Raw genomic sequence first — 12,179 nt, forward strand, 5'->3', positions numbered from 1 at the left:
GTGGTGGTGACAAACAAATCTTTCCATTTTAAATACCCATTTTCTCTTTTGTAATAAATAACTCATCTGCAGAGTAAAACTTTGAGACCTTGAAAACAACAATAATTACAATAAATGTAATGGACTAGACCCACCTTTTAAGAGGTAAAAACACTAATATTCTATCAAAAAAGACATGTGGTCTATAAGAAATACAATTAAAATGAGCAAAAATGATAGAAAAACATATACCCATATATCTAAGATAAATATGAATAAAAAGAAAGCCAGAGATACTAATCTTAGGATTTGAAACAAGTATTTAAGGAAAAAATAATTACATAGTTATAAAAAGAAAAGAAGATGATGATGTATGTATGTATGTAAAAATACGGCCTCAAAATGTTATCAAGCAAATATTGATAACTAAAAGCTGAAAGACATAAATCAATAATCACAGCTAATGATTTCTCTTTTAGTTGAAGCACAGCTGACACACAATGTTACTTCAGTTTCAAGTGTACAACATAGTGACCGGACAACTCTATACATTATATGCTATGGTCAGGACAAGAGTAGCTGCCATCTGACACCATACAACGCTGTTACAATACCACTGATGATATATGAAATATATATATATATATTCATATTCCCTATACAGCTAAAGATTTTAATACACCACTCAGAAAAAGGTCAAGCTGACAATACAAGGAAATATTTAAGATCTGAACAAATAAAATTAAGAGCTATTAGATAGGAAATGTTTATAAAAAGGGCACATTTCAGGGATTAATGTCATACAAACTACATTTTCAAACTGTAATGCAATATATTAGAAATCCATAACAAAAGAATAGCTCAAAATAACCCCATTAATAACCCCTGTCTTAAAAAGGAAATAAAGGTGGGGTGCCTGGCTGGCTCAGTCAATGAAACAAGCAACTCTGGATCTCAGAGTTGTGAGTTTGAGCCTCACACTGGGTATAGAGCTTACATTTAAAAAAAAGAAAAAAAAAAGTGGAATAAGTATTGTAGTGTGTAGTTTTTTGGAGTCTGACTTCTTCTAACTTAGAATAATCCATTTACCTGAGATGCATCCATGTTGTTGCATGATATCAATAGTCTCTCACTTTTTATTGCTAAATAGTATTTCATTGTATAAATATATATATATACCACACTTCTTTTTAATACATTTCTCTTACATGAGGAACAGTTGTTTCCAATATTCTGAAAATTAGAAATTAAGCTTTTCCTTCCTTTTAGATGTGACAGTTGTTTATGTGGCATTAAATACCACTCAAAATAATATAGAATATTCCCATTTCTGAAGATCATGACCAATATAAAGAAAATATATATATATATGAGGTGTAAGAAATAAAACTGTCACTTTTGGAAGATAATTATTGGTTAGAGAAGCCCAGAGAATCAACAAACTGTTACAACCAAAAAAAAAAAAAAAGGCCAACAGCAAGACACAGAAGCTACATATAAGACCAAACTATAAAAATCAAACACCTCCTAGGTCTGCAATAACCAACTAGAAAATTAAAAAAATATTTTAGCCACAAAAACTTTCTAGTGTCCAGAAATTAGCCAAAAGAATTCATAAAAACAAGCCAAAAATTCTTAAGATCTCTATAGGCAGAAATGAATAAATGGAGACATTGTTTCATGTATTTGGACAGGACAACCTAATCTTATAAAGATTTCACTACTCCTCAATCTATAAATGCATTCAAAATAAGAATTCTATTTGATAATTTTCTAAGGAAAAAGATACAAGTACGCTATTATAGAAGAATCTCCAAATGCAAACAAGCCAATGAAGCAATGCTCAAATTTTACACAAGGGAATAAAGAACCATAAAAAAACTAAAGCAAATTTAAAAAAGAAGATTAAAGAAGAGACTTCCTCTACCATATAAAAAAGATATACCAAAACTGCAACAGTATTTTTCAAAATGTGATACTGGTACAAGCATACAGACCAGTGGAACATAAGAGAAATTTCAGAGAGATCCACATACATATGTGGCAAATTAATATATGATAAAGGTAGCATCACCAATCAGTGGAAAAATATGGATGATTTAAGAAGCATTATGGAGCGGGGCGCCTGAGTGGCTCAGTTAAAGTGTTCCACTCTTGATTTCAGCTCGGGCCATGATCTCAGAGTTGTGAGATCAAGCTCTGCATGGGGCTCCAAATGCAGTACAGAGTCTGCTTGAGATTATCTCTCTCTCCCTCTCCCCCGACCTGTCTAAAATAAATAAATAAATCTTTTAAAAAATGTTTTAAAAAGAGCAGCACTGTGGCGAAAACTGGTTCACCAGATGGAGAAAAATAAAACTGGATCCCTATCAACACTACATAAAAGGTGGGGCCTAACGTGCAAATATGACAGTAAAACTATAAAATAAACAGAACAATCTGCAGAATATTTTTGTGGCCCAGGGGTGGTGAAGAAGTATTTAATTCTTAGAATACCTCAGGGTCCACTGAACCCAATTTTAATGTCTGAGCTTCTTTTTCAAGCAGTTCTACCTATTTGTAAAGATTGATATTTGTCACGAGGTGGGGGAGGGGGGGAGAGTGGCACCTGGTGGCTCAGTCGGTTAAGAGTCTGACTCTTGATTTCAGCTCAGGTCATGATCTCAGGGTCGTGAGATCAAGCCCTATGTCAGGCTTGTGCTGGGTTGGAGCCTGCCTAAAATTCTCCCTCACCCCCCTCCCCAGTTCACACACTCTCTCTCTAAAAGAAGATTGGTATTTGGAGACTTCTATTCTTTCTTAGAGATCATTCAAAGAATAAAAATAAAGTTATTTTTAACAGAATAAAATGCATTCTATCTTGTAATTAATCACCGGACATCCAATAGACCCTTTCACAAATTTAAATTACATTATGGGATCTTATTGATCTTATTTTTCCTATATTTTGTTATTATATCATCTAGGAATTACTTCATCATTAATGATCATTGTTCATCAATTATTCCCAACTATGCTAACACAAACAAAAACTATTAAAAAAAAAGTAGAAGAATGATGATATGATGGGCAAAATACTGTCCCCCAATGACACTCACATCCTAATCCCCAGAACCTGTGAATGTTACAGGACTTTGCACATGTAAGGGGGTAAGGACTTTGAATTGGGGGAATTATTACCAAATTATCCGGATGGGCATGCACCAATCTAATCACAAGTACTTAAAATTTCTAGATTGTGGTCAGAGGGAGGTGTGACTTCCAGAGAACAGTAAAAGAGCTACATCATTGCTCTCTTTGAAGACGGAGGAAAGAGACTACCAGCCAAGAAACTGGGCAGCCTCCAAAAGCCAGAAAAGGCAAGGAAAAGGTCCCCTTCCCCCTTCCCACTGGAGCCTCCAAGAAAGAAATCAAGTTCTGCACACACCTTGATTTTAACCCAATGAGACCAATGTCACACTTCTGACCCTCAGAACTATAAGAAAATGAATGTCTTGTTTTAAGCAACTCTGCTGTAGTTTTTTATGGTAGAAATAGAAAAACAATGTAGATTTAATGACCTAAAAGAGTGATGCAATAGTGAAATAAGTGATCATGTCTCAAGTTATCTTCTTGTCTTGCCCAAAGTACTACATCATGTTTCAAGAACACGTATAAAAGACTAGAGACTGGTGCTTGGGTGGCTCAGTCAGTTAAATATGGACTCTTGACTTTGGATCAGGTCAGGATCTCAGGGTCATGAGATGGAGCCCCATGTTGGGCTCCAGGCTCAGCAAGGCGTCTACTTGGGTTTCTCTCCTTCTGCCCCTCCCCTCACTCATGCGTGCATTCTCTCTCAAATGAATAATAAATCTTAAAAAAAAAAAAGAGATAAGAACTTAAAAAATTCATACTAGAGACATCCTTGCAGACTCATTTTAGATTGCATTGAGTCCAGTGGAGAATTAAGAAATTTTCATTTTCCACCCAAGATGGTCAAAGGAAGAAAACGACAGAGGAAGACATTTTGTAATTATTAGACAAATCAGAAAATGAATACAAAGAGATAACAACACCTCTGGACTCTCTAGACTCTAAAACTGATGGCAATGACTATATAAATGAAATCTCAGAGTCATCAAATGATATTATCCTAGATGAATTTTCTCAAATATAAGAATCAATGAATTGGAGAACATATTTCTAAGGAAAAAAGGAAACATGGTATCTTCATCAGTTAGTCATTCAAGTAAAGGACTTCATCATATAATATTCTTCTACATGAACTTTGACCACTTCATGCTCAAAGGATGCATGACAATATCCTTTATCTTTTATGATGCTTGTGCACAAGATTTACTTGATACAAAGAGGATTTTATGTTTAAATTCTTATTAAAATGTCTAATAAAGTTGTTTTTCGTTATACCTTTATTCCTACTGCTATAAATTAGTAAAATAACTTAAAATATAAAAATAGCAAAGGGATGGGGCGCCTGGGTAGTGCAGTTGGTTAAACATCCAGCTCTTGGTATTGGCTCAGATCATGATCTCAGGGTGGTGAGATCAAGCTCCATGCTCAGCACGGAATTGGCTTGGGTTTCTCTCTCTGCCCCTCCCGCTGCTTGCTCTTGCTCTCTCTCTCTCTCCCTCTCTCTCGAATAAATAAATAAATCTTTAAAAGAAAAAAGGAAAAGGATCTATTTGACCCAGATGGCTCATAGTGAGAACTGTTTTTCCTAGTGTACCAAGAGCTATTCAAAACTTCAGAGTTATAGACTATAAGGTAAAAAAAAATTGGTGAGTTTGATTACAACAAAATTAAAGAGTCCTCTACAATAATCCTATACAATAATAGATACCATGAACAAAGGTGATAGACATGACAAACTGGGAGAAGTCATTTGCACTGTATACAACCAACATGGAATTGGTATCTAGAATATATAAGGAACATGGGAAAATCAGTTTGAAAAAGAAAGTAATCCTGATAGAAAAACAGAAAAGCACTGGAAGAATTTATAAGAGACTCCCAAAAAGCTACAAGCACATGAAGAAACGCTCAAAACAACTGGTGTTGTTTTACAACAAGTAAAAAAAAAAGAGAGAGAGAGAGAGATAATATTTTATAGCAGCTAGACTATTAAAAATGAGAAATCCAGATGACGCCAAGTGTTTCTGGGATGTGGGGATACATAAATGATCATGCATTTTGTTAAAAGTATGGGTTAGTCCTGTACAACTGTTCTGAATAGCAATCTTATATTATTCATTCAATTTAACTCTACATATACCCTATAACCCAGCAAGTCTGCTCCTGCGAATGTAACCTAAATAAATGCTCACAGAGGTCCATAAGAGAAAAAGTACATGAAATCCACTACAGTGTGAGGTAATGGGGAGTTAAAGACAGCATGAGGTCTATCACTGGAAGGCCTAATAGATAAACTAAAGTTTTATGCAGCAGTTGTACAAATAGGAACATACACAGGAACATACAAATGGCACCTGGGTTGTTCAGTCATATGACTCTTGATTTTAGCTCAGGTCATGACCTCAGGTCATGGGACTGAACTCCACATTGGGGTTCTCTGCACCCCGTGTTTGGCTCTGCACTCAGCACAGAGTCTGCCTGAGAGTCTCTCTCTCCCTCTCCCTCTGCCCCTCTCCCTGCTGTCTCTCTAGAGGCAAGCAAGGAAGAGACAAAGGACAGGAAAAGTAAAAATTATATAATGGGAGAAGAGCAGTTCAATCTACTAAATTAATTTTTACTCCTGAAACCTATTATGCTGTATTATAACATAATGCCCCTGAAGTTTGTTATGTTATATCAAAAATCAGGTTTATAAATAGTGAATTTTCCCCTATACATTATAAAAATTACAGTAAGTGATAATTTGCTCTTAAGCACATATGTAGGATTCTTTTACAAAATATATTCTGGATGATTTAATACAAGGAAAGAATGTCAAATAAAGATTATAATTTTACTCACTTTTGCTCCAACACTGCAACTGCCAGTGCTCCCAGTGCTCCCACTTGCAACTCCTGTAAATCTAGCTTCCAATAATTCTTGCCTTCTTGGATCCAGACTATGAAGCTCATCCATTGCACCTATTAAGAAAAGGAAAATAAAACACAAATATATATCTTCATATACACAGAAACACAAAATATATAGATGTGGTTAATTGAGATGTCAATATAACCTTAATGAATGCATTCTATAAACACATTAGAGGACTTTAAAATTTTTTATGTCCTTCACTAATTCATCAAAACAACTGAGAGTGAATTTCCAACACTTCTGACTGCAATCCACAGTAAGAAATATGTTTTCCACCCAATTCAGTACACAGACACATACACACATGTATTAAAAAATTCCACAAATACTTCTTACTGCATTCAGTGCCTGCCAATATTTTCTAGTCTACTTTGTCCATTAGAAAAGAAAAACACTGGTTGTGAGCCATTTAAACTGATTTCGTGTGCCGTTAATGGACCACAGGTCCATAGTTTGAAAAACACCACTCTCATAGTATAATCTTAGCTTATGCAGAATTCTGATACTAAGTGACACTAGTAATAATTATTCTGTTTATTTATACCTTATCTGACTATATTTTAAACTGGGAAAGACTGTTTTATAATATCACATCCCAAAGACTTTGGTACATTTGATTGTTTTCCATTTCATTCAGGTGGATGAAAAATATATATATCTATCAAACAGATCACTGAGGTAACAGCTATTATTAAACAATCACTGGAGAATTAAAGGGAAAAAAATCAGCATCCTTATGTAATTGCTACTATGCAGACAAAAGCACCACAAATTCTAAAGTTCAATTTTGAATTTCTTTTATTCATGTCTGACAATTCTCTACTGATAAAACCTTAGAACTGACATAAATAAGTGGTTCTCAAAAGGAATAAGGAGCAATCCCAAATCACATGTGGATCCTTTCAAACTAAACTAACTAGACCCCTTCCACATCCTCTGGCATTCCTCTATCCTAAAGGTTAACAGTTATTCCTATAGATTTTATCTTTTAAAATTGCTTTCATTACCTTTCATCTTTATCTGGACAGAGGACTGGATGGATAATGGCCATCCTTCCATATTTACTTGCGTATGTCTGTACCTGAATACATATTTTCTGCCCACTCCTCTTTCTTCCATCTCAAAGTTACTACCTTTAAAAAGCCAAAGCCTTCAATTTTTGCTTTTGATCCCATTCCTTCTTGACATCCACGAGATCTTGCATTTGCATGTATAGACCTAAAACTATAGAACTTTAAGAAGAAAACACAGGGGAAAGCATCATGATCTTGGAGGATTTGGCAATGATTTCTTAGATTCCAAACTGGGAAAAAATGCAAGATCCCTTGCAGAATACATAAAGAAATCCTACAACCCAACAAAAACCCCCAAACAATCCAATTTAAAACATGGGCGGGGGAGGGGCCTGGGTAGCTCAGTCAGTTAAGCATCTGCCATTGGCTCAGGTCATGATCTCAGGGTCCTGGGATTGAGTCCCGCATCGGGCTCCCTGCTCAGCGGGGAGCCTGCTTCTCCCTCTCCCTCTGCTGCTTCCCCCTGCTTATGCTCTCTCACTTTGTCAAATAAATAAATAAAATCTTTAAAAAAAAAAAAAAAAAGGGCAGGGGGTGGCACCTGGGTCGTTCAGTCAGTTGAGCGTCCATATGACTCTTGATTTCAGCTCAGGTCATGACCTCAGGGTCATGGGATTGAACCCCACATTGGGGTTCTCTGCACCCCATGTTTGGCTCTGCACTCAGCACAGAGTCTGCCTGAGAGTCTCTCTCTCCCTCTCCCTCTGCCCCTCTCCCTGCTGTCTCTCTAAAATAAAATAAATAAATCTTTTTTAAAAAATGGGCAGAGGACATGAACAGACATTTCACAGAAGATATACAACTGGCCAATAAGTATATGAAAAGAGGTTCAATATCAATCATTAGGGAAATGCAAATCAAAACCCACAATGAGATACCACTTCACCCCCATTAGGACGGCTACTATCATAAAACAGAAAATAAGTAAGTGTTAGTAAGGATGTGGAGAAATTTGAACCCTTGTTCAAATGTAAACTGGTGCGACCACTGTGGAAAACTGTAGGGCAGTTCCTTAAAAAATTAAACACAGAATTACCATATGATGCAGAAAGTCCACTTCTGAGTATATGCCCAACGGAAGTGAAAGCAAGGACTAGAATATATCTTTATACACCATGTTCATACCAGCATTATTCACAACAGCCAAAAGGTAGAAGCAACCTAAGTACCCATCGATGAATAAATGGATTAACAAAATGTGGTATATGCATAAAATGGAATATTATTCACCATTAAAAATGAAGGAAATTTTGACACAGGTCACAATATAGATGAACTTTGAAAACATTATGCTAAGTCAAATAAGCCAAACGCAAAAGGACAAATATTGTACAATTCCACTTATATGAGATTCCTAACAGTTAAATTCAGAAAGTAGATGATGGTTGCCAGAGACGGCAGGGTGGGGGGGGGCGCAAGGAAAGAGGAGTTAGTGTTTAATGGGTATAGAGTTTCAGTGGGGAAGATACAAAAGTTCTGGAGATGGATGGTGGTGATGATAGTACAATAATGTGAATATACCTAATGGCACTGAACTGTATGCCTAAAAACAGTTAATATGGTAAATGTTGTACTATGTACACTTTACCACAATTCTTACAAATAATTTTTTAAAAATAAATAAATTGGACTTCATCAAAATTTTAACTTTGCTAATTCAAAAGACATGGTTTTAAAAATGAAAAACAAGGCAGAGAGAAAATATTTACAAAATCTTTATGTGCTATATACTATTTCTACTCTTTGGCTTGGTAACTGGTTGATGGCCCACTGAAATTGAGCAGAGAAGATGAGGACCCAAGTCCCTATTTTGACCTGGACCAACTAATAATGTGGTATTTTGTCTCCCATTGCTTCTCTTAGCTATAAAGCTTCCTCTAGGACCTCAGTCCTCCCCCCATGAGGTCCTAGAGGAAGCTATACACTTGAGAAAAAACAAACAATTGGTTTCTAACCAAAACTCCTATAGTGAGCCCCAACATCACTTACAGTCCTTAACACTTTCTAACAAATTTTTACTTCATTTTAACAGCAATGTATGCAAGAACCCCAGGTATAATTCCTGGCAAATAACAGACGCTTAACAAATATTAGCTTACTTGTCTATTTTTTTTTAAGATTTTATTTATTTATTTGAGAGAGAGAGCACGCAAGCACAAGCGGGGGGGGGGGGCAGGGAGAGGGAGAAGCAGGCTCCCCACTGAACAGGGAACCCAACATGGGGCTTGATCCCAGGACCCTGGGATCATGACCTGAGCTGAAGGCAGATGCTTAACTGACTGAGCCACCCAGGCGGCCCTAGCATACTTGTCTAAATAAAAATGTAACCTTGAATACTACTGCCTTGCTTCCCAAAATGCAGTCCATTGACCAGCAGCATCCGTTATCACCTCACCTGCTTATAAGAAATGCAAATTCTTGGGTCCCATGCCTAGACCTAGCAAATCAGACTCTGCATTTTAGTAAGACCGTTAGGTAATTATTACGTGCATTCATGTCTGAGAAAGCACTGCTATAGAATCTGGGTCCTCAAACTTTTCCTGAAAAGGGCCCAATTATATATATTTCAGTCTTTGCAGGCCAAGGGCAAAAGCATATAGATACTTACATAATGAGAGAGAAAAACTTCCTACACACTTTTTATTGACAAAATTCAAGATAAAATAACTAAGTATAATATTTTATAATATTATAAAATATAAGTCTGCTAATGAAAAAATGGAATTGGGGGGTAGCATTTGAGTTTCCTATCATCAAAATCTATTGCAAATATTCAACTGATAATGTTGATCATCTATTATGTATCTATCTTTGAAATGTCTTTTCTGACAGAAAGGTACTGGTAAATACTGGTATCGACCCACAAGTACATGATTTTAATTGACTATATTCATTACTTTGAAGGCAACTATAGAAGTCTCTTAGATTCTTTTGATATTTGCTTTTTGTTATGTCACTACACTACAGATTAATCACTTCCAATTAGAAGTTAGGTAGAAGTTCAAGTGCACAATTAAATGGATTTTTGAGATATAGAAATTTTCTCTGCATTTGCATCATGTCTCAAAAATGTTGCTGGAACTATACTTTGATGATGGAAAATATATTCATGCAAATTCATATGGGAATGAAGATCTCACTTTGATAGCAGGAGAAATGTATAAAGCAGCTTGATGTTATTTGTGATTCAAACATCAGTTGTCACTGAAATGATTTAACTGCAGCTAAATTTCACATGTAAGCACTATTTTGCCTCATAATTTTAAGTTAAATTCATTTAAAAATATTTCCAAATCTTCAGAAAAAGCTGATTTCCAAAGCTAATCAGTAGCTGAAGGCCATCCCGCTTCATTCAGAAAAATTTCAATCTCAGTCCTAAGCTCAAAAAATTGTAAAAAAATTTTACTACAGGGGCGCCTGGGTAGCTCAGTTGTTAAGCGTCTCCCTTCGGCTCAGGGGGTGATCTCAGCGTTCTGGGATCGAGCCCCACATCAGGCTCCTCCACTGGGAGCCTGCTTCTTCCTCTCCCACTCCCCCTGCCTGTGTTCCCTCTCTCACTGGCTGTCTCTCTGTTAAATAAATAGATAAAATGTTTAAAAAAAAATTTTTTTTTACTACTAAGCCAGTCAAGATATTCAGCTTCTACGTCCAACAAAAATTCATGCAGCTGGTGCTAATTAAATCCACGAGAGCAAATGAAGTGCACCACTGACAATACTGATTCAATAATACATGATAAATTCAAATATTTTCTGCAGAGTACCTACTGATGAATAACACAACAAATAACCATAGCTTTGAACACCTCACATTTTTACAAGCTCTGTGAAGTTACCCAACTAAGCCTTTTTCTGTTCCACACATATTTTTACCACCATCAGTTTTAACACATCTTAGCAGATTCCACTTCAGATTGCATTTAGTGTTTTCTCAACTTTGAAAATATTCTTTTGTGTAGTTGTTCTCCACAGACTATTCATAGAGTATAACTGTTCTGCCACTTCAAATTTGGCATTGATACCTTGAATAAACAACAACTGAATGGCATCAATAACATCTGTCAACTCAGCAAGAAACAAGGAAAATCACTATAAATTATTTGCCTTGCTTTTTAATTGACTATTGATGTTGCTTCAAATGTCCTCAACTCTTAAATCAACTGTTCTTGCCAAAAAATTTATAGTCTAAAGCGAGTTTATTTTCTGGACATATTTTTTTGCTGCAATCAAACACAATTTAATTAACTCACCACGAGTAAATGGCTTTCCTTGCTTGGCTAACAAATGAGCCACTTGGAAACTTATTTTGGTGGCAGCCTCCCTTTCAATTTTTATTTTTATGAAGAAATTACGATGTGATAAGATATTCCATTTTAAATTGACTGTTACTTTAAGAAAACAGAATTCAGAATAGTGTGGTATATGCTTAATCTAATAATGTCAACATATATTCTCTAACAGCTACAGTGTCACTGCATAATAAAAAAATGTTTTGCTCTCTAATTCAGCAAAATAATACACACTCCAATGTGCCTTAAAAGCATGGCACTCAGAGTCCATTTTTCTTTTCTTGTTTTGACATGATAGATATGCACTGGTATAAAAAAAATAAAATAAATATTGCAGGCTGGCAATACCCATGGCACTCAAAACACTGTCAAGTTGTAACAGCAACACTGAAATTTGTAGTGCACCAAAAGCTGTATGAAGTGATAAGAATGTCACACAGGTCTCCTTCACAACTACTCCGCTCTGCCATTGTAATGCAGAAACAGCTGTGTTCCAATACAACTTTATTTATGGGCACTAAAATTTGAATTTCACATATCATAAAGTATTATTCTTTCAATTTTTTTAACCATGCAAAAATAGGTACTTTGCTCACTCTCTGCTGTAGCAAACACATTTAAAAGATTTTAATTTTTTATGGAATCAAACTGTCATTTCTGACACTTATCAGAAATTTGGTCCTTAATTACAAAAGGTGAGATTTTCTGAAGAATATGTAATTTCACTATAATCCATTAAATTCTCTATTATACAATAATATACTTTTGAAAAAGATTATAAAAGCCACTATAAA

General features: G+C 35.5%; 1 protein-coding gene across 1 annotated transcript in view; it reads right to left on the reverse strand.

The window, feature by feature from the left end:
- TLK1 (tousled like kinase 1) overlaps positions 1 to 12,179 on the reverse strand; it is a 137,940-nt gene that overhangs the window by 90,226 nt on the left and 35,535 nt on the right. The window contains exon 2 of the mRNA XM_026492580.4: positions 5,953 to 6,071. Within this exon, the coding sequence (XP_026348365.1) occupies positions 5,953 to 6,071 (119 nt within the window). The remainder of the gene's footprint in view (positions 1 to 5,952; positions 6,072 to 12,179) is intronic.

Source organism: Ursus arctos, unplaced genomic scaffold (assembly GCF_023065955.2).
Source record: "Ursus arctos isolate Adak ecotype North America unplaced genomic scaffold, UrsArc2.0 scaffold_1, whole genome shotgun sequence".
NCBI lineage: Eukaryota > Metazoa > Chordata > Mammalia > Carnivora > Ursidae > Ursus > Ursus arctos.